Source organism: Marmota marmota, unplaced genomic scaffold (genome assembly GCF_001458135.2).
Source record: "Marmota marmota marmota unplaced genomic scaffold, marMar, whole genome shotgun sequence".
Classification (NCBI taxonomy): domain Eukaryota; kingdom Metazoa; phylum Chordata; class Mammalia; order Rodentia; family Sciuridae; genus Marmota; species Marmota marmota.
In genome coordinates, this window is record NW_026000005.1 from 16,497,380 (window position 1) to 16,521,545 (window position 24,166).

At 34.9% G+C, this 24,166-nt stretch overlaps 1 protein-coding gene across 7 annotated transcripts in view; it reads left to right on the top strand.

Moving 5' to 3' along the window:
- Window positions 1–24,166, top strand: part of Ccdc150 (coiled-coil domain containing 150) — a 107,000-nt gene that overhangs the window by 47,836 nt on the left and 34,998 nt on the right. For 6 of the 7 annotated variants that reach the window (XM_048808223.1, XM_015481179.2, XM_048808222.1 and 3 more), the window contains 2 exons: window positions 8,532–8,645; window positions 12,318–12,401. The exons of the other annotated variant lie outside the window; for it this stretch is intronic. In XM_048808223.1, the coding sequence (XP_048664180.1) occupies window positions 8,532–8,645; window positions 12,318–12,401 (198 nt within the window). The remainder of the gene's footprint in view (window positions 1–8,531; window positions 8,646–12,317; window positions 12,402–24,166) is intronic. 7 annotated transcript variants of the gene reach the window in all.

The following is a 24,166-nucleotide window of genomic DNA, read 5'->3' on the forward strand; positions in this document are numbered from 1 at the left end:
GCTTTTTTTAAAAAGAGATATATATATATATAGATATATATATATATATATATATATATATATATATATATTGCTGAGGATTGAACCCAGTGCTTTACATGTGCTGGGCAAGTGCTCTACTACTGAACCACAACCCCAGCCCTGGACCATACTTTTTCATATCATCTCTAAGAAGCTTTGCCTGTCCTAAGATGACCAAGATGTTATTTGTTTTCCTCTAGAAGTCTTACAGTTTATCATTAGACCTATTTGCTGCCCCTGACCAGTGCAGGCAGCTGAACTTAAGATGGCTTGTGTGAATTTGCAGGGACACCAGATAAATCAGACAAAATTTACCTTTACATAAGCTTCAGGACAGTTTCCCTCCTCTTGGCCTCAGGCTCCCCAAAAGGGAGAGCAAGAGAAAGTCACAAGAGGCCGGCAAGAGGGACAGCACGTTCAGAAGTGAGCTTTTATCCGGAGGACTCTTATTCTGACAAAGTTGTATCCAAAGGAAAAAAAAAAAGGGGGCGGACAGATGAGTGTAACTTCGCCCTAGGGGCCCATCCCACAAAGATGACCCCTTGATATCTGAGCCAGACCCCACCCAAGCCATAGTGAATGCAGTGGTTGGTCAGAATCTGAGGCATCAAGACTGGAAGGGTATGGTCCTTCATTGTGGCTCCCTACACCTATTATCCATTTTGACTTAATTTTTGCATATCATGTAAGGTCTATTTTAAGGTTCATTCTAATTTCAGATGGATAGCTGATTGTTCTAGTACCTTTTTAAAAAATCTATCAGTTGATAGGCATTCAGGTTGTTTCCATTTTTGAGATATTAATAATTCTATGAACATTTATACTCAATTTTTTCATGACCCATATTTTTAGTTGTCTTATATATATCCTTGGAGTTTAACTGCTAGGTCAAGGTAACTTTATTTTATCACTTTGAGAAATATTTGCCTAATCCAAGTCACAAAGACTTTTAGACTAGCTTTTTTAATTTAAACTTTTTTTTTAGTTTTACTTATTACATTTGGATCTGTGATTTTGAGTTAATTTTGTGTATGGTATAAGAGAGGGATTCATGCATTATTTTGCCTTTGGATATTCAGTTGTTCTAGAACCATCTGTAGAAAAGATGATTCTTTCTATTGGATAGTCTTGGCTTCCTGTCAAAATCAATCATAGAGGTATGTCTTCATTCATGGACTTCCAGTTTTCTTACATTGTCCATTCTTATGCCAGTACCATACAGTATTGATTACTATAGTTTTATAGGAAGGTTAGACATCAAGATGTGCAAGTATTCTAATTTTTTTTTTTCAGGATTGTTTTGGCTGTTCTGATTCCTTACATTTCCATATCAATTTAGAATCAGCCTTTCCATGCCAGGTGTGGAAGAGCACACCTGTAATCCCAGTGACTCAAGAGGCTGAGGCAGGAGGATTGCATATTAGAGGCTAGCCTCAGCAACTTGGTGAAGTCCTTAGAAACTTAGCAAACCCTGTCTCAAAATAAAAATAAACTGTTGGGGATATAGCTCAGTGATAAAGCACCTCCGAGTTCAATCCCTGATATCAAAAAAGAAAAGGAAGTTGGAATCATTGAATGTATAGGTCAATTTGGGGAATATTTCAATCTTATACAATAAGTTGTATATTTTATAGATACAAAGAAACACAAGTAATTTTACTTTATTCTTTTAAAAAATTTTTATTTGTTTTAATTAGTTATATATGATAGTAGAATGCATTTATGCACTTTGATATATCATACATAGATGGGATATAATTTCTCATTTTTCTGAGTGTACATGTTGTAGAATCATATTGGTCATGTAGTCACATATATACCTACAGTAATAATGTCTGTTTCATTCTACTATCTTTCCTATCCCCATATCCCTACCCCTCCCCTCCCATTACTTCCCTCTACCTAATTTAAGGTAACACTTTTCTTCCCTAATGCCCCCCGCTTTATTGTGAATTAGCATCCACATATTAGAGAAAACATTCGGCTTTTGGTTTTGTGGGATTGGCTTATTTCACTTAGCATGATATTCTCCAACTCCAACCATTTACTGTCAAATGCCCTAATTTCACTCTTCTTTAAAGCTGAATAGTATTCCATTGAGTATATATACCACGTTTTCTTTATCCATTCATCTATTGAGAGACATCTTGATTGGTTCCATAGTCTAGCTATTGTGAGTTGAGCTGCTATAAACTTTGATGTGGCTACGTCACTATAGTATGCTGATTTTAAGTCCCTTGGGTATAAATCAAGAAGTAGCTTAGCTGGATCAAATGGTGGTTCCAGTCCCAATTTCTGAGGAATTTCCATACTGCTTTCCATAGTGGTTGCAGCAATTTGCAGTCCCACCAGCAATGTTTGAGGGTGACTTTTCACCACATCCTCGCAAACATTTATTCTTGACTGTATTCTTGATAGTGCCATTCTGACAGGAATGAGAAAACTTTGAGTAGTTTTGATTTGCATTTCTCTAATTGCTCAAGATGTTGAAAATTTTTTTATATATTTGTTGATCAGTTGTATTTCTTCTTCTGAGAAGTGTCAGTTCAGTTCTTTAGCCCATTATTGACTGGGTTATTTGGGGTTTTTGGTGTTAAGTATTTTAAGTTCTTTATATATCCTAGAGATTAATGCTTTATTGGAGGTGCATGTGGTAAAGTTTTTTCCCCTAATCTGTAGGCTCTCTCCTGACATTATTAAATGTGTCCTTTGCTGAGAAGAAGCTTGTTAGTTTGAACCCATCCCATTTATTGGTTCTTGATTTTACTTCTTGTTCTTTAGGAATCCTGTTAAGGAAATCATCTCCTAGACTGACGTGGTGAATATTTCAGCCTTTTTGTTCCGAATAGCTGCAGGGTCTCTGTTCTAGTGCCTAAGTCTTTGATCCACTTCGAGTTAATTTTTTGTGCAGGGTGAGAAATAGAGGTTTAATTTAATTTGTCAGTTTTGCCAGCACCATTTGTTGAATAGCCTGTCTTTTCTCCAGTGGATATTTTTGGCACCCTTGTCCAGTATGAGATAACCGTATTTATGTAGGTTTGTCTCTGTGTCCTCTATTCTGTACCATTGGTCTACAAGTCTATTTTGGTGCCAATACCATGCCATTTTTGTTACTATAGCTCTGTAGTATAGTTTAATGTCTGGTATGTTTTGCTTCCTGCTTCACTTTTGCTGAGGATTGCTTTAGCTATTCTGGGTCTCTTATTTTTCCAAATAAATTTTATGATTGTTTTTTCTATTTCTATGAAGAATTTTCATTGGTATTTTTAATAGGAATGGAATTAAATCTGTATAACACTTTTGGTAGGATGGCCATTTTGACAATATTAACTCTACCTATCCAGGAGCATGGGAGATCTTTCCATCTTCTGAGGTTTCTTCAATTTCTTTCTTTAGTGTTATGTAGTTTTCATTGTAGGGGTCTTTCATCTCTTTTGTTAGATTGATTCTCAGGTTTTTGTTTGTTTGTTTGTTTGTTTGTATTTTGAGGCTATTATGAATGGATTAGTTTTTCTAATTTCTCTTTCAGTGGATTCATTGCTGATGTATAGGAATGCATTTGATTTATGGGTGTTGATTTTATATCTTGTTACTTTGCTGAATTCATTTATTAGTTCTAGAAGTTTTCTGGTGGTATTTTTTGGATCTTGTAGGTACAGGATCATGTCATTGCAAATAGTGATAGTTTGAGTTTTTCTTTACCTATTTGTATCCCTTTAATTGCTCTGGCTAGAGTTTCAAGGATGATATTGAACAGAAATGGTGAAAGAGGACATCCTTGTCTTACTCCAGTTTTTAGCAGGAATGCTTTCAATTTTTCTCCCTTTAGAATGATGCTGGCCTTTGGTTTAGCATATATAGCTTTTACAATGTCAAGGTATGTTCCTGCTGTCCCTAGTTTTTATATTGTTTTGAACATGAAGGTGTGCTGTATTTTGTTGAATGCTTTTTCTGCATCTATTGAGATGATCACATGATTCTTGTTTGTAAGTCTATAATATGATGAAATACGTTTAATGATTTCCATATATGAACCACCTCTGCATCCCTGGAATGAATCTCACTTGATCGTGGTGCAATATCTTTTTAATATGTTTTTGTATGCAATTTGCCAGAATTTTATTGAGTATTTTTTCATCTGTGTTCATCAGGGATATTGGTCTGAAGTTTTCTTTCCTTGATTTGTCTTTGTCTGGTTTTGGTATTGGTGATTTTAGCCTCATAGAATAAATTTGGAAGGGTTCTCTCCTTTTCTATTTCATGGAATACTTTGAGGAGTATTGGTGTTAATTCTTCTTTGAAAATCTTGTAGAATTTGACTGAGAATACATTTGGTCCTGGGCTTTTTTTGGTTGGTAGGCTTTTGATGTTGGTTTTCTATTTCATGATTTGAAACTGATCTGTTTAAATCTTGTATGACCTCCTCATTCAGTTTGAGTAGGTCATATGTTTCTAGAAATTTGTCGATGTCTTTGATATTTTCTATTTTATTAGAATGTAAATTTTCAAAATAGTCTAATTATCCTCTGTATTTCAAGCATGTTCTTTGTGATATTTCCTTTTTCATCTTGTATTTTAGTAATTTGAGTTTTCTCTTCATTTATTATTTCAAATTTTGCTGCTTTTATTTCTTTGCCTTATATAATTGCCTTGACTAGAACCTCCAGTACAGTGTTGAATAGAAATGGTTTAGAGCAGGGGCTGGGGATGTGGCTCAAGCGGTAGTGCGCTGGCATGCATGCGGCCCTGGTTCGATCCTCAGCACCACATACAAACAAAGATGTTGTATCTGCCAAAAAGCTAAAAAAAATAAACATTAAAAAATATTCTCTCTCTCTCTCTCTCTTTAAAAAAAAAAAAGAAAGAAATGGTTTAGAGCAGACATTCTTGTCTTGTTCCTGTTGTTAGTTGAAAACTTTTAGCTTGTTGACATTAAGATCATGTTAGCTGTGTGTGTTTTTTGCTTTTTTTTTTTTTTGTAGACACTTTTATAAAAATGAGGAAATCTCCTTCTATTCTTCATTTGTTGGGAATTTTTGCCATGAAAGTATGCTGAATTTTGTCAAATAGTTTTTCTAAGTTCATTGAGATAATCTTGTGGACTTTTTCTTTTATTCTATTACTATGGTACATTAAAACTTAAGGTTTGGGTCTTAAATGTTCCTGAAAAGTCATTTGCTAAAGGCTTAGTTTCAGCTGATGGTACTGTTGAAATGTGGCAGAAACATTTGAAAGTTGGAGCCTAATTAGAGGAAGAAGGTCATGGGGTCATGACTATGAAGGGCTTATTTTGTCCCTGGTCCTTACCCACCCCTTCTCTACTTCCTGGCTGCCAGGAAGTGAGCAGCTTTGCTTCACCATGCTCCCTGCCATGGTGGTCCTGTCTTATCACAGACCCAGAAACAATGGAGGCAAGTGACCATGGATTGAATCCTCTCAAACTGTTAGCCAAAATAGATCTTTCCTCCTTAAAGTTGGTTTCTGTCAGGTATTTTGTCACACTGACAAAAAGCTGAAGAATGCAATTACATTGATTTTAAATTCTTAACTAAGATTACATTAATGAAGCTTAGATAAACTTCATGATGAATAAGGCTATTTGTATCTTGTTGGATTTGGCTTTCTAGTATTTTGTTGAGATTTTTTTTCCATTTGTATTCATTCATAATGATATTGTTCTGTGGCTTTCTTTTCTTTTGTAATGTCAATTTTGTTTGACAATATTGGCCTTCTAAAATGATTGGTAAGTGTATTTTTCTGTTTTTGTGAGAGTTTATGCAGTTGGTATTAATTCTTCTTCTAGAGTTTTGTAACATTTATCACTGAAAATCATCTGGTTCAGAGATTTTTTTTGTTATTGTTCTTCTGTTTTAAATTATTGCTGATTTAGCATCTTGTAGGTCTCTTTAGATTTGTTTTTCTTTTGTCACTTTCGGTAGATTACATATTCTAAGAATTTTTCTGTTTCATCTAGGCTGCCTAACTTGTTGGTATGCAGTTGATTGGAATAGTCCTTTATTTTTTTTCCTTCATTCTGTAGTAATGTCCTTTATTTTACTGCTAATTTTATTTATTTATTTATTTAGGAGCACCTCTATCTTTTTAAAAAGCATTTTTAAATTTACACGGAGTAAAATTCATTCTTTTTGATACACAGTTCTTTGCATTTGGATAAAAGAATAGTCATGTGACCATTAAGACAATGAAGATACAGAATAGTTCCATCACCCCTCCTCTGCCCAAATTCCCTCATTCTGCTTTATCCTTAGTCCCTGGCAATCTGTTCTTTGTTTTTATAGTTTAAAACAAATTGTGATAAAACACACACCACATAAAATTTACCATTTAACCCTTTTTAAGTATACAATTCAATGACATTAAAGACATTCACAATGTTGTGCCACCAGCACCGCTGTTCATTTCCAGAACTTTTACAACATCCAACAGAAACTCTGTACCCATTAAACTATAATGCCCCTCCCCGAAGACCCCAACAACCTCTGTTCTCCTTTCAGTCTCCATGAGTTGACCTCTTCCAGATACTGAACATATGAATTACCCAACATCTGTCCTTTTGTGTCTGGTTTGTTTCACTTAGCATAATACTTTCAAAGTTCATTCATGCTGTAGCATATGCCAGAATTCCCTTCCTTTTAAAGGCTGCATAATATTTAAAAAAAAAATATATATATATATATATATGCTATATATATATGCTGCATTTTGCTTTCCCATTCAGCAGTTGATAGACTTGTGAATGGTTTCTATCTTTTGGTTATTGTGAATAATGCTTCTATGAACATTGACGTACAAGATTTACTGCTAATTTTAGTAATTTGTGTTCTCTTTTTTTTTCTTGATTAGCTTAGTCAACTGTTTCATCTAGGCTTTATTAATGTTCTTTATTGTTTTTCTCTTCTTTATTTATGTTCTAATATTTATTATTTGCATCTTCTGTCTTTAACTTGTTCTTTTTTTGTTCTAGTTTTCTAAGATAAGCTTAGGTTAATGCTTTGAGAAGTACTCTTTTTAAAAAAATATAGGCATTTATAGCTATCAACTTTCTTCTCTGGACTGCATACCAGGAGTTTTGTTATCTTGTGTTTTTTATTCGTTTCAAATTATTCTTTAACTTCCCTTGAGATTTCTTTTTTAACCTATTGGTTGTTTAAAACTTTGTTTATTTCCTTATATATGTGAATTTCCCAGATTTCTCTGTTTTATTGATTTCAGTTTTATTCCACTATGGTTGGAGGACATACTTAGCATCATTTTGGTTCTTTTAAATTTATTGAGAGTTGTTTTATGGAGAATGTTTTATAAGCACTTTTAAAAAATGTATATTCTGCTCTTGTTGGAGGATTATTCTCTAGATGTTTTGTTAGGTCTATTTAGTTTATAGTGTTGTACAAGTTTTCTATTTCCTCATTGATCTTTTGTCTAGTTGTTTTATCAGTTATTCATAGGTGGGATATTGAAATTTCCAGTTATGCTTAAATAAATTATTTCTCCTTTCAACTCTGTCATTTTGGGCTTCATATATTTTTGGATTCTGTTGTTAAATGAATATATTTATAAATATTCTGGATGAGAGTATTTTAATATACTCATTTATCTCACCAATTTTCAATCTTAATGTCTAATACTAGCGTAGTCATTTCATTTTTTTTAGATTATTTTTTACATGGTATGTACTTTCCACTGAGCTACATGCCCAGCTCTTTATTTCTGCCTTTTCAGTATGAATGGTTTTTATTACTTTTTCTTGCTTTATTGCAACAGCTATGGCCTCCTTATAATGCTGAATAGAAATAGTGAGAGTAGATATCCGTGTCTTTTTCCCAGTCTTGGCAGGGGAGGTGGCAATTAATCTTTCACTATTAAGAATGATATCAACTGTAGGATTTTTGTAGGTATGTTTTAATCAGGTAGAAGTGATTGTTTCACTTCTAGTTTGTTAATATCTAAATTATGTATCAGTGTTGAATTTTTTTTGAAATGCTTATTCTTTATTGAGATGGTCGAATAGTTTTTCTTCTGTAATTTATTGATGTGGTAGATGGTACTAATTGATGATGAATATTCAACTAACTTTACCAGGATAACCACATAGGTCTTATATCCTTTTTTGAATATTGCTGGATTCGTTTTACTAATATTTCATTGAGGATTTCTGCATCTACATTCATAAGCTCAAATTAATCTTTAAGCAAATACTAAGTACCAGGAGGACTTTCACTTCTAGTAAAGGTAAGCTGTATCATGTGGGGTAACCCTCCTACTGAAGACAACTAGTAAAGCAGAAAGAATTAAAAAGAAAATAAAAACACAAACTGTTTAGAACACCATAGAGCTATCAGACTGACTTGTCAAATCTCCACACTTAGACTCGAGGAACATTTGCACGAGCTACTTGAACATTTGCACAAGTTAGAACTGTCATTTTAGAAATAAGGTTATATTTATGGATATGGCATAAATAGTTTCTTTTCTCCTCTTATTTTTCAAAGGCAGACATAAATGCATTAAACCAAAATCTGCAGGCATTAGTAGAAGAAAATAAGAACCTGGCAGATCAAATAGCTTCTCTGGAACTTCAGCGAGCCACGTCTGAATACCATGGGGTGGGTATGAAAAGGTCAGTCTGAGTTAGAAAATAATGACTAATGAGTTTTTTAAAAATCCAAAGTCAGGAGATAGGTTTTCTCTGGTGTGTGTATGTGTGTGTGTGTGTGTGTGTGTGCGCGCGCGTGTGTGCATGTATTAGTAATTATCATAAATCCTGAATAATGGGATAAATATGGCAGACATATCTGCAGTTTTCAAACAATAGAAGATTTAAGAAAGCAAGAATTTAAGGTAGTTACTAAATGACCACCTACACAGATGATGTATAATCTAAAAAGCACAACTATAGCTGATGTTTCAAAATATTTTCTCTCCCATAAATTGAGGAAGAAACTTGTGTTTTCCCCTGTCAGTTTCTTCCATTATGTAATAAGTAATATATCTGTTTTCTAGAAGATATTTGATGATGTTAGTTCATTATAAATAAATGGTAGAGTTCTTAAAACATCTCTAAGTGGGGGGAATTAAAGAGATGATCATTCTGTTAACAAGTTAATAATTTTTCTTATAATAATTTTTGTGTTTTTGAATACTTGAAAAGGAATTAGTTGTTATTTTTATAACATGCAAATCAGTTTTGAAAATTTTCATATAAAGTCCTGATATGAGTCTCTTATATGAACTAAATTTTAAGCCTGTCGTAAACTGCTGATTACTTCAACTAAGAAGAATTTATATAAACTAAGTAAATTATCTTACATTTTCATGGATTTTAAGCCTAGGTTTCAATTTGGGGCTATGATCTTTAACCTTCAATGCAGAGAGGGTTAGAATAATTACCACATTGATTAGAAACTAACCTCTTTATGTATCTACTTTCAATCTCTTCTAATAAAAGAATAGAAGTTATCCATCCACCTTTATACTCCTTTCTTCTAGCATAATGCCTAATGCATATTAGGAAACATTGATCAAATAAAGTACAGAGTCAGTCGCATATCTGGCCAGGCTGTAAGGATTGTCATCTTGAGTGCTAATTGCCCATCATGAGCCCTTACATGTAGTATACATGAATAAATATTATTCTCTCTCCTTTTTCTTTCACATATTCTAATATTAGGTTTATTTTTGCCACTTTAGTCTTCAGTGATAATGCAATTTAAGTCCATTACCACAGGCAGTTAAGCAGGCAACTACAGTAAGAAAAAATCCAAATATAGTAGGAAAGTTACTATTCCTGAACTCAAGTTGAATGATTGTTCCCTACTTCTCTTTTGCATTTTAACCACACATTGTTAAATAGTAGCACCAAATAGAAATACAGTTCCCTATGCAATAGAACTTTAATGATTTGAAATTCAACTGTATCAAAGTTGGTTCAATCTGCTGCTGAGGCCTATGTCATATTTTCACTAAAATTCTTGCTTAAATTCTGCCTATAAAGTTACTTTATATGCCAATATCTCATTCATTTTATATATTCTTTCAACAGTGTCTGCTAACTTTTTTATAGTTCAAAAAATTATTTTAGGGCTAGGATGGCTCCTTGGTAGAACACCTGCCTAGATGCATAAGGTTTTGGATATGATCCCCAAGACCACAAAAAGAAAAAAAAATACACACACATATACATACATACATATTTTTAGAAAGTGTTTTGTGACTTACTCTTTGTGTTAGCTTTCCATCACTATGACAAAATACTTGAGATAATCAACTTAAAGGAGAAAAAAATTATTTTGGATCACCATTTTAGAGATTTTAGTCCATGGTTAGTTGGCTTATTGCTTTGGGTCTGTGGCAAGGCAGTACATATGGCAGAAGAGTTACTTACCTCTTCATGGCTGGAAAGCAAAAAGAGACAGGAAGGGCCAGGTTCACAGTAGCCACTTCATTGGGCACACTCCCAGTGACCTAACTTCCCTCCACTAGCTCCTACCTCCTAAAGGTTCCAACACTTCCCATTAATGCCACTAGCTGGTGACCAAGCCTTCAACACATGGGCCTTTGGGGAGCATTCCAGATCACAAACCATAGCACTGTGGATCCATGACAACCTACCTTTCATATCTTAAGATAATTCTTCTGTGGTTGTTCCTGCAATATCCTTGTGTTTCTGAATTGAAAGATATAATCTAAACATTGACATTTTTCTTTGTACAACTCAGAATCCAAGGTGTTCACTCATTTAAGTAGTTTCTAATTTCCAGTCTCTGATTGATTAAAGTAGAGGGCCTATTTAAATAATCTGTAAACAATAAGTAAGTGCCTTAGCAACTGGTAACAATTCTCTTTGTCATGATTTTAAATAAGTGACCCTGTGTCAAATGTTGTTACATTTTGACTTTATTTAGTCTTTACTTATTATGTTGGCATTCTCTTTGGTGGCAAAAAGGGGAAATAATTATCTTTAAAGTGTATTTAAATATTAATAGAATTTCTCTATCCCTTTGCATAAAAGGGAATTTTATTGAGGGGAAAAAAGTGCCATGTTTATAAACTTCCTGGACCCCTTTTACAGGAGACCAAGATCATCTATATTATTAAAACAAAACAACCCCCCCCAAAAAAACCTTTCCATATTCCAAGAAGATAAATGAAGTTATTTTTGAATGTTTTATATTTGTTATAGCAATCATATTTTAGGTTGTATCTAGTTCTTATTTTTTAATATGCTGTATACTTTATAGCACATTGGGAAAACTTAATTTATAGAACTTGAAACTGACTTTTAAATAATGAAGTTTTTTGTTGTAGTTTTATTTTTGTAACATATTGACCTCATAACTTATTTGTGACTGAAGAGTTGGTCAAAATATAATCCTAAACTATGTTTCATTTATGGAATGATTTTTGGATCATAGTTTCCAAAATAGAAAAAGGGGCTGTATATCTTTCACAAACAGAATGTTAGTTAATGACTAGCTAATTTTATGATATCATTAATAACACACTTCATTTCCCTTAGGTTATTTTTAAATTTTTTTTTAGTTGTAAATGAACACAATGTCTTTATTTATTTATTTGTATGTGGGTGCTCAAGATCGAACCCAGTGTCTCACACATGCCAGGCCAGTGCTCTATTGAGCCACAACCCCAGTCCATCTACCTTAGATTATTTTGAAACCAATATTTTAGTTGTCTCATTGCTTTTAGAAAAATACTTTCTTTTAGTGGGAGCAACACATAGATTTTTTTTTAATCTTTGAAAAGAAATTATAGCAAGCCATAGTGGCATACACCTGTAATTCCAGCAAGTGAGGATGCTGAGGCAGGAGGATTACAAATCCTAGGACAGTCTGGGCAACTTAATGAGATACTGACTCAAAATAAAAAATTAAAGGGGCTGGGAATGTAACTTAGTGTTAGAGTACCCTTGGTGGTAGAGTACCTGCAACCACTGATATAACCACACCATATCTGGCTTGGATCACAGCTAAGAAATAACTAACATAGCAAAATAACAACAACAGCAATGTACAAGGAACAACAAACTCTGGGGCTCTTAAGGCTCTATACTTTAATCAGCAAGTCTCCTTATGTGTTGCTTGTTAGCACTGAGACCAGTTATCTAGGGAGAGACTAGAAGGCAGCAATAACAAATAAATATGAATCTTGATCTTAATACTATGGAAGTAGTAAGTGTACTAGTACTTTTTTTTCCCCAAAAGAAAATGCTTATTCCTTTCTATGCCAAGAGGTACTGATACCTGTGTTTACATTATCAGCTTGCTGAGCAAAAGGTGGAAAATGTCTTGGGAAAAATTACTGAGAGTAAAAATAAACTGGCCTATGAAAAGGGAAAACTCCAGGTATGAGATTTATTTTCATATTTTATATGAATTTTAAAGATACTAATTGTAAAACTAAATATTGCTGGATTTTTAGAAGACCTACCCTATTGTTTACTAATTCTGTAGTCTTTGAACCTCCCTGTTTGTGGCTTCCTTAATATCCAGATGACTTCTGTTCATATTCAACTCACATAATACTGAAGCCTAATGCAGTGACAATCTTTACAAATTTTGTGATGATTTGAAGACTTACTGTAGTTATTTTATGCCTCATCACTCACTGAAAATATAGAGGTCCTATGCTTTCTTTTTTTCATGAATTTTTATAAAACATCTAAAAAGAAATAACTCTGACAATTGGGCCTCAGAGACAATAGAATAGACTTAAGTGAAAGTGATGATACTGTTCTTTTTCTGATTGTGCATTTTACCCCCATGGCATCTACCTATTGAGGAGCAGCTTTGCACATTTTAGAGCCGGGGGCGGTTCAACACAGCAGGGTATTGGCACAGGGTGCTTTCTGATTGGTGGGTAATGATCATGAGGGTCAGCAGGGCTCACCATTGGGCGGCTCTTCCTGCCGCTGTCTCGGGGCATGGGGAAGTTAGTACTGGAAGAGAAGCTTGGCCCGCCCATCTTTGGAGCAAAAGCTTGCTATAGATGTGACTAAGCTTGTCTTTAGCCCACTGCAGTGGAAACACCAATGTCTACATCAGTTGTTCTAAGCCTAGTACACATCATCATCACCTAGGGAGAGTTTAAGATGTCTGAGCTCTGGAACGTGCATCATGTTTGCCACTTTTTTTAAATGCATCCTAGGGAATAAAATACATTAATGGATTGATAGGGAGAATGATAGATGGATAGATATGTGATAAGTAAAAACAAAAAATAATGGTTGAATTTGGTTGGTGGACCCTAAAGCATGCTCTTAGTAAAATTCTGTCAAATTTTCTGTATGTTCAGTTTTTTCTTAGTAAAATGTAAGAATAAAAAATCCCCATGTCTAGAATTCCAACCCAGAGCAACTAAGACAGAATTTTAGGGGCTAGTCTAAACTCTGATACTTTTTAAAGCTCCCCAGATGCTGATATGATGAATTCTTCTAAATATCTCATGTACTCGTATCCAAAAGATTATCTAAATTAGTGGTCATATAGTATCTTAAGATTTACTGGATTTCTCCTAAAAGTAGTTATGCCAGTTTTAAAAGCAGTGTATATACAGATATATTAAACAGGTGCATTAGAGTTACATATGTTAACATGGATGAATCTCATACTATATACTATTTAGAGATACATATATAGTAAGATTTTTAAACTGAGAATGATGAATACCAAATCCAAATCCAGCATTGTAATTAACTCTAGGATGAGGGGGAGATTGGGTTAGAATGGGTGCTACAGGATTGGTGGGTTTTTTTTGTTTGTTTGTTTGTTTTGTGTGTGTGTGTCAGGGGAGATATTAGGATCAAACCTAGGGCCTGAAGTCAGGCAAGTGTTCTACCACTGAGCTACACACCCAGTCCAGAGGTTTCAATTGATCTGGTAATATTTTATTTTAATTTGAATGATGGGTAGATGGGATATTATCATATATGTCTGAAAGAGTTCCAACACTTTATAAAATCATTTTTAAACGTGCCAGTTTGAGTCGCTTAGCCTTGCAATAATCTGCCATTGGTTGCATCACTTACATCAACACCTGGATTCAAACATGTTAGCAGACTGGCCCTTGTAAGCAACTGCAATTGTGAACTTAATTTACAGATTAGATAAGGGTTTGTTTTATGTTTTAGTAAACTTTTTCTTGAACTATAATGTATATACTGAAAAGAACATGGGACCCAGCCTGATGAACTTTTTACAAATTAAAATTAACACTCAGATCAAGAAACGGCACATTCCCAACATCCAGAACCTTCTTCCAATAACTATCCCCAACATGGTTAATTACCATCCTGACTTCCAACACCTCAGATTAATTTTACCTATGCTTTCACTTCACATAATCACACAATACATACTTTTTAATGTCCTGCTTCTTTAACCCAACATCTTAGTAGTGAGTTTTATTATTCATATTTGTCGTGCTGGTTCTTTGTTTTGCATTGCTGCATGCATGTTGTACCATTATATGAATATTAGATAAAGGCCTTAAAAGAAAAAAATATGCTATATTGAAATTATCAGTTCTTAAGTCTATTTTCATACATTTATTAAAATGCATAACTTTGACCATTCCTGTTGTTTTAACCTATTATGTCCCGGCATTCCATATATAGGGCCCTGTATAAAAACTACATATAGAATGACGGGACATAATGGGTTAATGCTGAAGCTCATTTCAAACTATAAATAAGCTAAGGTTATTGGTATGTCCTACTGTATTTCGAATTTACAGTATATATTGAAGGGAAAAAACCTAGGAATTTTAATTGTATTATTTTAGAATATTTGCATTATAAACAGTCTAAAGAAGAGTTCCTTTCCATTTCTTTTTTTTCTATTTTTTTAGTATTATTGATTTTATTTTTTTAAATACACGACAGTGGGATGCATTACAATTCTTATTACACATATAGAGTACAATTTTTCATATCTTTGTATATAGAATATGTTCACGCCAATCCATGCCTTTATACATGTACTTTTTTGCATTACAATTCTTAGTATACAAATATATCACAATTTTTCATGTTTCTGTTTATATATAAAGTATGTTGACACCCAATTTGATTCTTCATACGTGTACTTTGGATAATGTCACATTCCACCATTCTTGCTGATCCCCTGCCCCCTCCCTTCCCCTCCCACCCCTCTTCCCTATCTAGAATTCATCTAATCCTTCCATGCTCCCCCTCCCTACTCCACTATGAGTCAGCCTCCTTTTATCAGAGAAAACATTCAGCATTTGTTTTTTGGGGATTGGCTAACTTCACTTAGCATTATCTTCTCCAACACCATCCAGTTAGCTGCAAATGCCATGATTTTATTCTCTTTTATTGTTGAGTAAAATTCCATTGTGTATATATACCACATTTTTTTTATCCATTCATCCACTGAAGGGCATCTAGTTTAGCTCCACAATTTAGCTATTGTGAATTGCACTGCTATAAACATTGATGTGGCTGTGTCCCTGTAGTATGCTGATTTTAAGTCCTTTGGGTATAGTCCGAGAAGAGGGATAGCTGGGTCAAATGGTAGTTCCATTCCCAATTTTCCAAGGAATCTCCATACTGCTTTCCATATTGGCTGTACCAATTTGCAGTCCTACCAGCAATGTATGAGTGTACCTTTTTCCCCACATCCTCGCCAATACTTATTGTTGTTTGTCTTCATAATAGCTGCCATTCTGACTGGAGTGAGATGATATCTTAGAGTAGTTTTGACTTGCATTTCTCTGATTGCTACAGATGATGAGCATTTTTTCATATATTTGTTGATTGATTGTATATCCTCTTCTGAGAAATGTCTGTTCAGGTCCTTGGCCCATTTATTGATCAGGTTATTTGTTCTTTTGGTGTTTATTTTTTTAAGTTCTTTATATACCCTATTAGTTCTTCTTTAAAGGTCTTGTAGAATTTGGCTGTGTATCTATCCAATCTTGGGCTTTTCTTGGTTGATAGGCTTCTGATGGCATCTTCTATTTCATCATTTGATTGGTCTGTCTAAATTGTGTATATTATCCTGACGTCAGATACAGCACTAATCTCTAGGGTATATAAAGAACTATCTGATGTGTGAGGGGAAAAAATTTGCTCCCAGGATGTGGGCTCTCTCTTTACCTCACAGATTGTTTCTTTTGCTGAGAAGAAACTTTTTAGTTTGGTTCCATCCCATTTATTGATTCTTGGTTTTAATTCTTAAGCTATAGGAGTCATATTAAGGAAGTTGATGCCTAATCCCACATGACGAAAATTAGGGCCTACTTTTTTTCTATTAGATGCAGAGTCTCTGGTTTAATTCCTAGGTCCTTGATTCATTTTGAGTTTAGTTTTGTGCATGGTGAGAAATAGGGGTTTAATTTCATTTTGTTGCATATGGATTTCCAGTTTTTCCAATACCATTTGTTGAAGAGGCTATCTTTTCTCCAATGCATGTTCTTGGCAACTTTGTCTAATATAAAATAATTGTAATTGTGTGGGTTAGTCTCTGTGTCCTCTATTCTGTACCATTGGTCTACCAGTCTTGGTCTTGGTCTACCAGTACCATGCTGTTTTTGTTACTATTGCTCTGTAGTATAGTTTAAGATCTGGTATAGCGATGCCACCTGCTTAACTCTTCTTGCTAAGGATTGCTTTAGCCATTCTGGGTCTCTTATTTTTCAGATGAATTTCATGATTGCTTTTTCTAATTCTATGAGGAATGCCATTGGAATTTTGATCAGAATTGCATTAAATCTGTATAGTGCTTTTGGTAGTATGGTCATTTTGGTAATATTAATTCTGCCTATCCAAGAGCAAGATAGATCTTTCCATCTTCTAAGGTCTTCTTTGATTTCTGTCTTTAGGGTTTGGTAGCTTTCATTGTATAGATCTTTCACCTCTTTCATTAAGTTGTTTCCCAAATCTTTTTTTTTTTTTGAGGCTATTGTGAATGGGGTAGTTTTCCTCATTTCCTTCTCAGAGACTTTGTCACTGATACACAGAAATGCCTTTCATTTATGGGTGTTGATTTTATATCCTGCTACTTTGCTGAATTCATTTACTAGTTCTAGAAGTGTTCTGGTGGAATTTTTTGGGTCTTCTAGGTATAGAATCATATCATCAGCAAATAGTGCTAATTTAAGTTCTTTGTCTATACATATCCCTTTGAATTCTTTCGTCTAATTGATCTGGCCAGTGTTTTAAGAACTATGTTAAATAGAAGTGGTGAAAAAGGGCATCCCTATCTTGTTCCAGTTTTTAGAGGGAATGCCTTCAATTTTTCTCCATTTAGAATGATGTTGATCTTAGGCTTAGTGTAGATAGCCGTTACAATGTTGACATATGTTCCTGTTATCCCCATTTTTTCTAGTGTTTTGAACATAAAGGGGTGCTGTATTTTGTTCAGTGCTTTTTCTGCATCTATTGAGATGATCATATGATTCTTATCTTTAAGTCTATTGATGTGATGCATTACATTTATTGATTTTCATATGTTGAACCAACCTTGTATCCCTGGGATGAATCCTTTTGATTATAGTGCACAATCTTTTTGATATGTTTTTGTATTCAATTTGCCAGAATATTATTGAGAATTTTTGCATCTATGTTCAATAGACATATTGGGCTGAAATTTTCTTTCTTTGATGTGTCTTTGCCTGGTTTGGGGATCAGGGTGATATTGGCCTCATAGAATGAGTTTGGAATTACTGCCTCTTTTTCTGTTTCCTGAAGTAAATTGAAGAATATTGTATTAGTTCTTCTTTAAAGGTCTTGTAGAAGTCGGCTGTGTATCCATCCAGTCCTGGGCTTTTCTTGGTTGGTAGGCTTTTGATGGTTTCTTATATTTCCTCACTTGATATTGCTCTGTTTAAATTGTGTATATTTTCTTGGCTCAATCTGGACAAATCGTATGACTTAAGAAATTTGTCGATGCCTTCAATGTCTTCTATTTTATTGAAGTATACGATTTCAAAATAATTTGTAATTATCCTCTGTATTTCTGTGGTGTCTGTTGTGATATTACCTTTTTTATCATGTATGCTGGTAATTTGAGTTCTCTCCCTCCTTCTCTTCATTAGCGTGGCTAAGGGTCTGTCAATTTTATTTATTTTTTCAAAGAACCAACTTTTTGTTTTGTCAATTTTTTCAGTTGTTTCTTTTGTTTAGATTTCATTGATTTCAGCTCTAATTTTAATTATTTCTTGCCTTTCACTGCTTTTGCTGCTGATTTGTTTTTCTTTTTCTAGAGCTTTGAGATGTAGTGTGAAGTCATTTTATTTGTTGACTTTTTCTTCTTTTAAGGAATGAACTCCATGCAATGAATTTTCCTCTTAGTATTGCTTTCATAGTTTCCCAGAGATTTTAATATGTTGTGTCTGTGTTCTCATTTACCTGTAAGAATTTTTTAATCTCCTCCTTGATGTCTTCTGTAACCCATTGTTCATTTAGTAGCATATTGTTTAGCCTCCAGGTAATGGAGAAATTTTTATTTTTTATTTTGTAATTGATGTTCAATTTCATTCCATTATGATCTGATAAAATGCATCATAGCATCTTTACTTTTTTGTATTTGCTAAGAGTTGCTTTGTGGCATAGTATATGGTCTGCCGGGTTTCTGTTTTCGCGACTAAAAGGCTCAGGAGTCACTCCAGGTAAACTGGGCTGACTGGGCTGCACGAAATAACCATACAAGAGACACAAATACCTTTTTCTTTGGGATCACTGTGACGGCTCCTCTGACCTTAAGGGTCCGCAGGAAGAGAGAGCGAGAGCATGTGCTGACCCCTTTTATTGAGAAGAAGCTATTCAAATGAGGCAAGAGTTCAGGTTTCAGGGGGCTGAGTCTATCTTCATGATTTCCACTGTCAGCAGGTTGACTGACACCTGGGTAGGCCACACCCAAGAGCACAGTAAGAGAAGGGGACACACACAAGGCACTTCCAAGGAAGATTCTATCCTAAACAGAGCAAGGGGTTATATTACAAAGGAACAGGTGAGCATAGCTTCACCCACGGGTAAAGCAAGACACACCCATGCACGAGACACCGGCCCTCGAACCCAAGAAGGGTGGGGAAAGCTCTGCCACATTTTTGCAACTGAGCGCCACAGCACCCAGCCGAGGAGTGTGACTCAGTCACGTGTAAGGTTGGTTTCCCACAATGGTCTGTTTTAGAGAAGGACCCAAGTGCTGCTGAGAAGAACGTGTATCCACTTGACGCAGGTTGAAATATTCTATATGTTAGTTAAGTCTAAGTTATTGATTATGTTATTGTGTTCTGTAGTGTCTTTATTCAATTTTTGTTTGAAAAATCTATCCAGTGGTGAGAGAGGTATGTTAAAATCACCCAAGATTATTGTGTTGTGGTCAGTTTGATTCCTGAACCTAAGAAGAGTTTGTTTGATGAGCATAGCTGCACCATTGTTTGAGGCATATATATTTATGATTGTTATTTCTTGTTGGTGTATGGTTCCCTTGAGCAGTATGTAGTGTCCCTCTTTATCCCTTTTGATTAACCTTGGCTTGAAATCTACTTTATTTGATATGAGTATGATAACCCCTGCTTGCTTCCACAGTCCATGTGAGGGGTATGATTTTTCCCAACCTTTCCCCTTCAGTCTGTGTATGTCTTTTCCTATCAGATGAGTTTCCTGGAGGCAGCATATTGGTTTGTTGTTGTTGTTGTTGTTGTTTTTAATGCAATCTGCTAGCATATGTCTTTTGATTAGTGAGTTTAAGCCATTAACATTTAGGGTTACTATTGAGACATGGTTTGTATGTCCAGCCATATTTGTTTATTTTTTTATTTAACTTGACTTGGTTTTCCTCTTTGATTAGTTTTTTCTTTAGTGTACTACGTCCCTCTGCTGATTTTCATTGCTGTTTTTCATTTCCACTTCATGAAATATTTTGCCAATATTTCTGTAGTGCCAATTTTCTAACTATAAATTCTTTTAACTTTTGTTTATCATGGAAGGTTTTTACTTCATCTTCAAATCTAAAGCTTAATTTTGCTGGATACAAGATTCTTGGTTGGCACCCATTATCTTTCAGAGCTTGAAATATGTTGTTCCAGGATCTTCTAGCTTTCAGTGTCTGTGTTGAAAACTCTGCCATTATCCTAATTGGTTTTATTCTATATGTAATCTGATTTCTTTCTCTTGTGGCTTTTAAAATTCTCTCCTTATTCTGTATGTTGGGCATTTTCATTATAATGTGCCTTGTTGTGAATCTGTTGTGATTTTGTACATTTGTCATCTGTAGGCTTCTTGAATTTGGATTTCCAATTCATTCTTCATGTTTGGAAAGTTTTCTGATATTATTTCATTGAATAGATTGTTCATTCCTTTTGTTTGGATCTCTGTACCTTTCTCTATCCCAATACCTTTTAAATTTGGTCTTTTTATGCTATCCCATTCTTGAATGTTCTGCTCATGGTTTCTTATCATTTTCGCTGTGTGGTCAGTGTTCTTTTCAAGATGATTTATTTTATCTTTATTGTCTGATATCCTATCTTCTAAGTGGTCTACTCTGTTGGTGATGCTTTCATTTGAATTTTTAATTTGGTTTTTTATTTCTTTCATTTCAATGATTTCTGTTTTTTGTTTGTTTGTTTGTTTGTTCGTTTTTTTAAGAACCTCTGTCTCCCTTTTGAGGTGATCTTTTGCTTCTTGGATTTGTGTATGTAGCTCATTGTCGAAGTGATCTTTCACTGCCTATATTTGTTGTTTTATGTCTTCTTTGCAATCCCAAAACATTTTAACCATGTATGTCCTGAAATCTTTTTCTGTCATTTTTTCTGCTGTAGCTGCCAATGCTGCCAATGATATGTTGACTTGATTTGTTTGTGGTACTTTCTTCCATTGTCTTTTCATGTTGCTCATGTGTCTTCCTTTCCAGCTCTGTGGATCTGGTGTGCTATTGTTTTTATCCTATAGATTTGTAGGGCTCTTGTAGGGTTCCAAGATCCCTCCTTTATGGGGAAGGACAATGTTAACAGGTCCCAATATCAACAATATATCACCTATGAACAAATTGTTGTTATTAAGATATTTACAGTTTAGTCTCATGTCCAGAAATGTTGGATTCAATTATTATTTAAAATATAATCAGTAGTTTCATTAAAAGATTTACATTCTGGCAGTGGACAATGAACTGGGGGTCAGGCATAGGACAATATGTTGAGGGGAAAAGATGTGAGGGTATAGAGATACTACATCTTAGGGAATGTGGAGGAGAAATCTAATGAAGATGGTTAGTAGCAGGGGAATAGAGAGGGAGTAATTTAGGGTAGACAAGTACGTGGGTAGATAGTAGAGTACATAAAACAAACACTTCTGTATTTAGAAAAATATAGGATGTAAAATTAGTAAAATTTAGAGGGTGAAAGAAGAGGAAAGAGAAAAAAAGGGAAAGAATGAAAGAAAAAAAGAGGCTTATGCAACCCCTCTATATTGTATAATTCAGGTGACTCAATCCTCAAAGTCCTATTTTATGCAAAGTTCTTGTTTATACATATATCGGGGATGTGAAGGCCAGAGGATAGAAGGGTAGAAGAGAAAGAAGAAAAAGTAGAAGGAGGAGGAAAAAAAAAATACTCTTAGAGATCCTTTTCTTTCCTTCTTCTCTTCTCATCCAGTAGGTGGAGTTGTCTGTTTTAAGCTGGTGTCTCTGCCCTCAGGATGGTATAGGTAACCAGGGTGAGAAGACTGGACCTGGTGTGGAGCGTCTGGAAGCCGGGAGTGCCGCCCACCAGTTCCAGCAGGGAAATAGCACCTCACGTGTCTTTTTTTGTGACCACTCATCTGACTTGAGCCCCCGCTATGGTCTCCCTCTCTTGCCTGGAGATTTCACAGATCCTGGTCTCTTTGTTATGCTCCAGACTTTAGTCCCCTCCCATCTCTTTCTTATCAGGTCCCACCTGCAGGACCTCTCACCCCAGGCTCACACCAGGTGGGCAGCGCCCTGTTGGAACTGCACTCCTGTCCAACTGAGAACTGTTTTTGTGTTGGGTGGCCACGTGCTGAGATATCGCCTCTGGGGAGGGGCGGGGAATTGGAAATCAGGTACCTGCTCAAATGGTGATCCCATCTGATAGCCATGCCCACCAAAAATGGCGAGGAAGATTTTCCAAGATGGAGTTGGTCTGCTTCCAGCGTGTCTGGTGATGTGGGGACAGCTGCGGGATGGTCTTGTGCTGTGGATCAGTAGCAGCTGACTGACCTGCGTGGGAGCGGAGAGCAGTCTGGAGTTGTGCAGAGGTGCTGATAGGTGATTTTGCTAAGCCATTTGTGAGTCTTGCATGAGCTAGAACTGTGGTTTGGGTCTGGAGTCTAGAAACTTACCCAAACGCAGAGGCTCTGATTTCTGCACATGTGGTTGCAGCACTGGTGAATTCTGTGAAAATCTGCTGTATAGGGGTCTTCTCACACTCTCTGAGATGTTGTATTCTGTCTAGGCAAGACCTTGTGGATAAGCTGTCTGCTTTCTTGGTTTCCTGCCACAGAGCAGCCAGAATCAGGACTACCTCTATTCCGCCCAGCATCTTGTATCCACCCTCCATTTCTTAGTTATCTGTTTCTCTATTGTTAATATAATTAGAGTTATATACATATGTATATATTTAGACCAGTTGAAACAATATGAGCGTATGACCTTGACCTAAATTATTTCTATTCCTAAGACTGGCTGATAAGACAGTTATAGAAACTGCTTGGATTTTAATGATCACAGAAACACCAGACCTCTGAGAGGCAGCAGTATTTATTTGCTTCGGACCCATTCTTCTTTGTTTCTTCCCATTTTGAATGTCCTGAGTTAATTTTTGCCAAGTGAGAGACTCCATATAAATATCAAAGTGCTTTATGAATAAGAACATGCTGTCTGGAGTTTCAAGGCATTTTATTGGGCACTTACGGGATCAAGTAGGATGAATTATCTAAGTATTATTGGGGAATAGGACTTTGTATTACTTGAAGAGAGGCAAACATTAAAGTCTTCTTAGTCATACAGTTCATTTTTCCTTGGGTTCTGTGGACTAACAGTGGTTTATATTTAAAATAGATAATTGTTGAATCAATACCTCTCTTTAGAGATACCATTTTAATTCTTATCCTTAAGTCAAAACCATGATTAATTTTTACTAATGATTTGGAGAGCCACAGCACACGTTTTCTACTGTATACTGTGGAAGAGATTGGCAGAAACTGACAAAGGTGAAAGAAACAAGTATTCTGCTGATGAAATAAGAGAGATTTCCTAAGCCAGACTCCAAAAATCAAAGGTTGAATGTTTCCTCTGATATATGGAAGGTAGTCTAAAAGATCAGGGGAGGTAGAAGAAGGGAATTGAGAAGGAGGAATGACAGGATAATGGAAAAATCAGTGGAATGTTTGAACCTAACTTACCAGTATACATTATATGAATATATTACAGTGAATCATATTATGTATACCCAGAAGACACTAATTTTTTTAATAATATAAAATAGATCTTCAGTAGACTAGAGAAAAGGAAACAGGGAGGGTAAGTAAAATACTGGAGATTTAACTCCATGCATTTATAATTATCTCAAAATAAATCATAATGTTATGTATAACTTATGAACCAATAAAAAATTAAAGAGATTTCCTAAGACAAAGCTTTTTTCTACCCTATTAGCACTCAAATTTTTAACAATTCCTGAAAATCTAATAGCTACAGCCAAAAGGGTGTTTGCTGTCCACAGATAGCAAATAAAATATCAAGAAAAAATTAAATAACATTTATAAATTTAAAAATGTGGATAAGGGCTGGGGATGTGACTCAGTGATCTAGTGCCCCTGAGTTCAGTCCTGGTATCAAAAACAAAACAAAACAAAAAAATTTGGATACATATTTGTTGATTCACGGATAGGCTCAGTAATGCTAATTGTTCTTTTATGTAAGAGGGCTAAGAGGAAGAAAATATGGCAAATTACAGAATTTGCATATTTGTAAGTATATGTTATTTTTATCCCACAAGATAATTTTAAAAGAGAAATATGTATAGTTATCCTTATGAGTTAGTTTTAAAATATAATGGAGTTGAATTCCAATTATTCAACTTTTCTAATTCTTTGTCAGTAAAAAACAAGAATGTATTTCTATTTCTT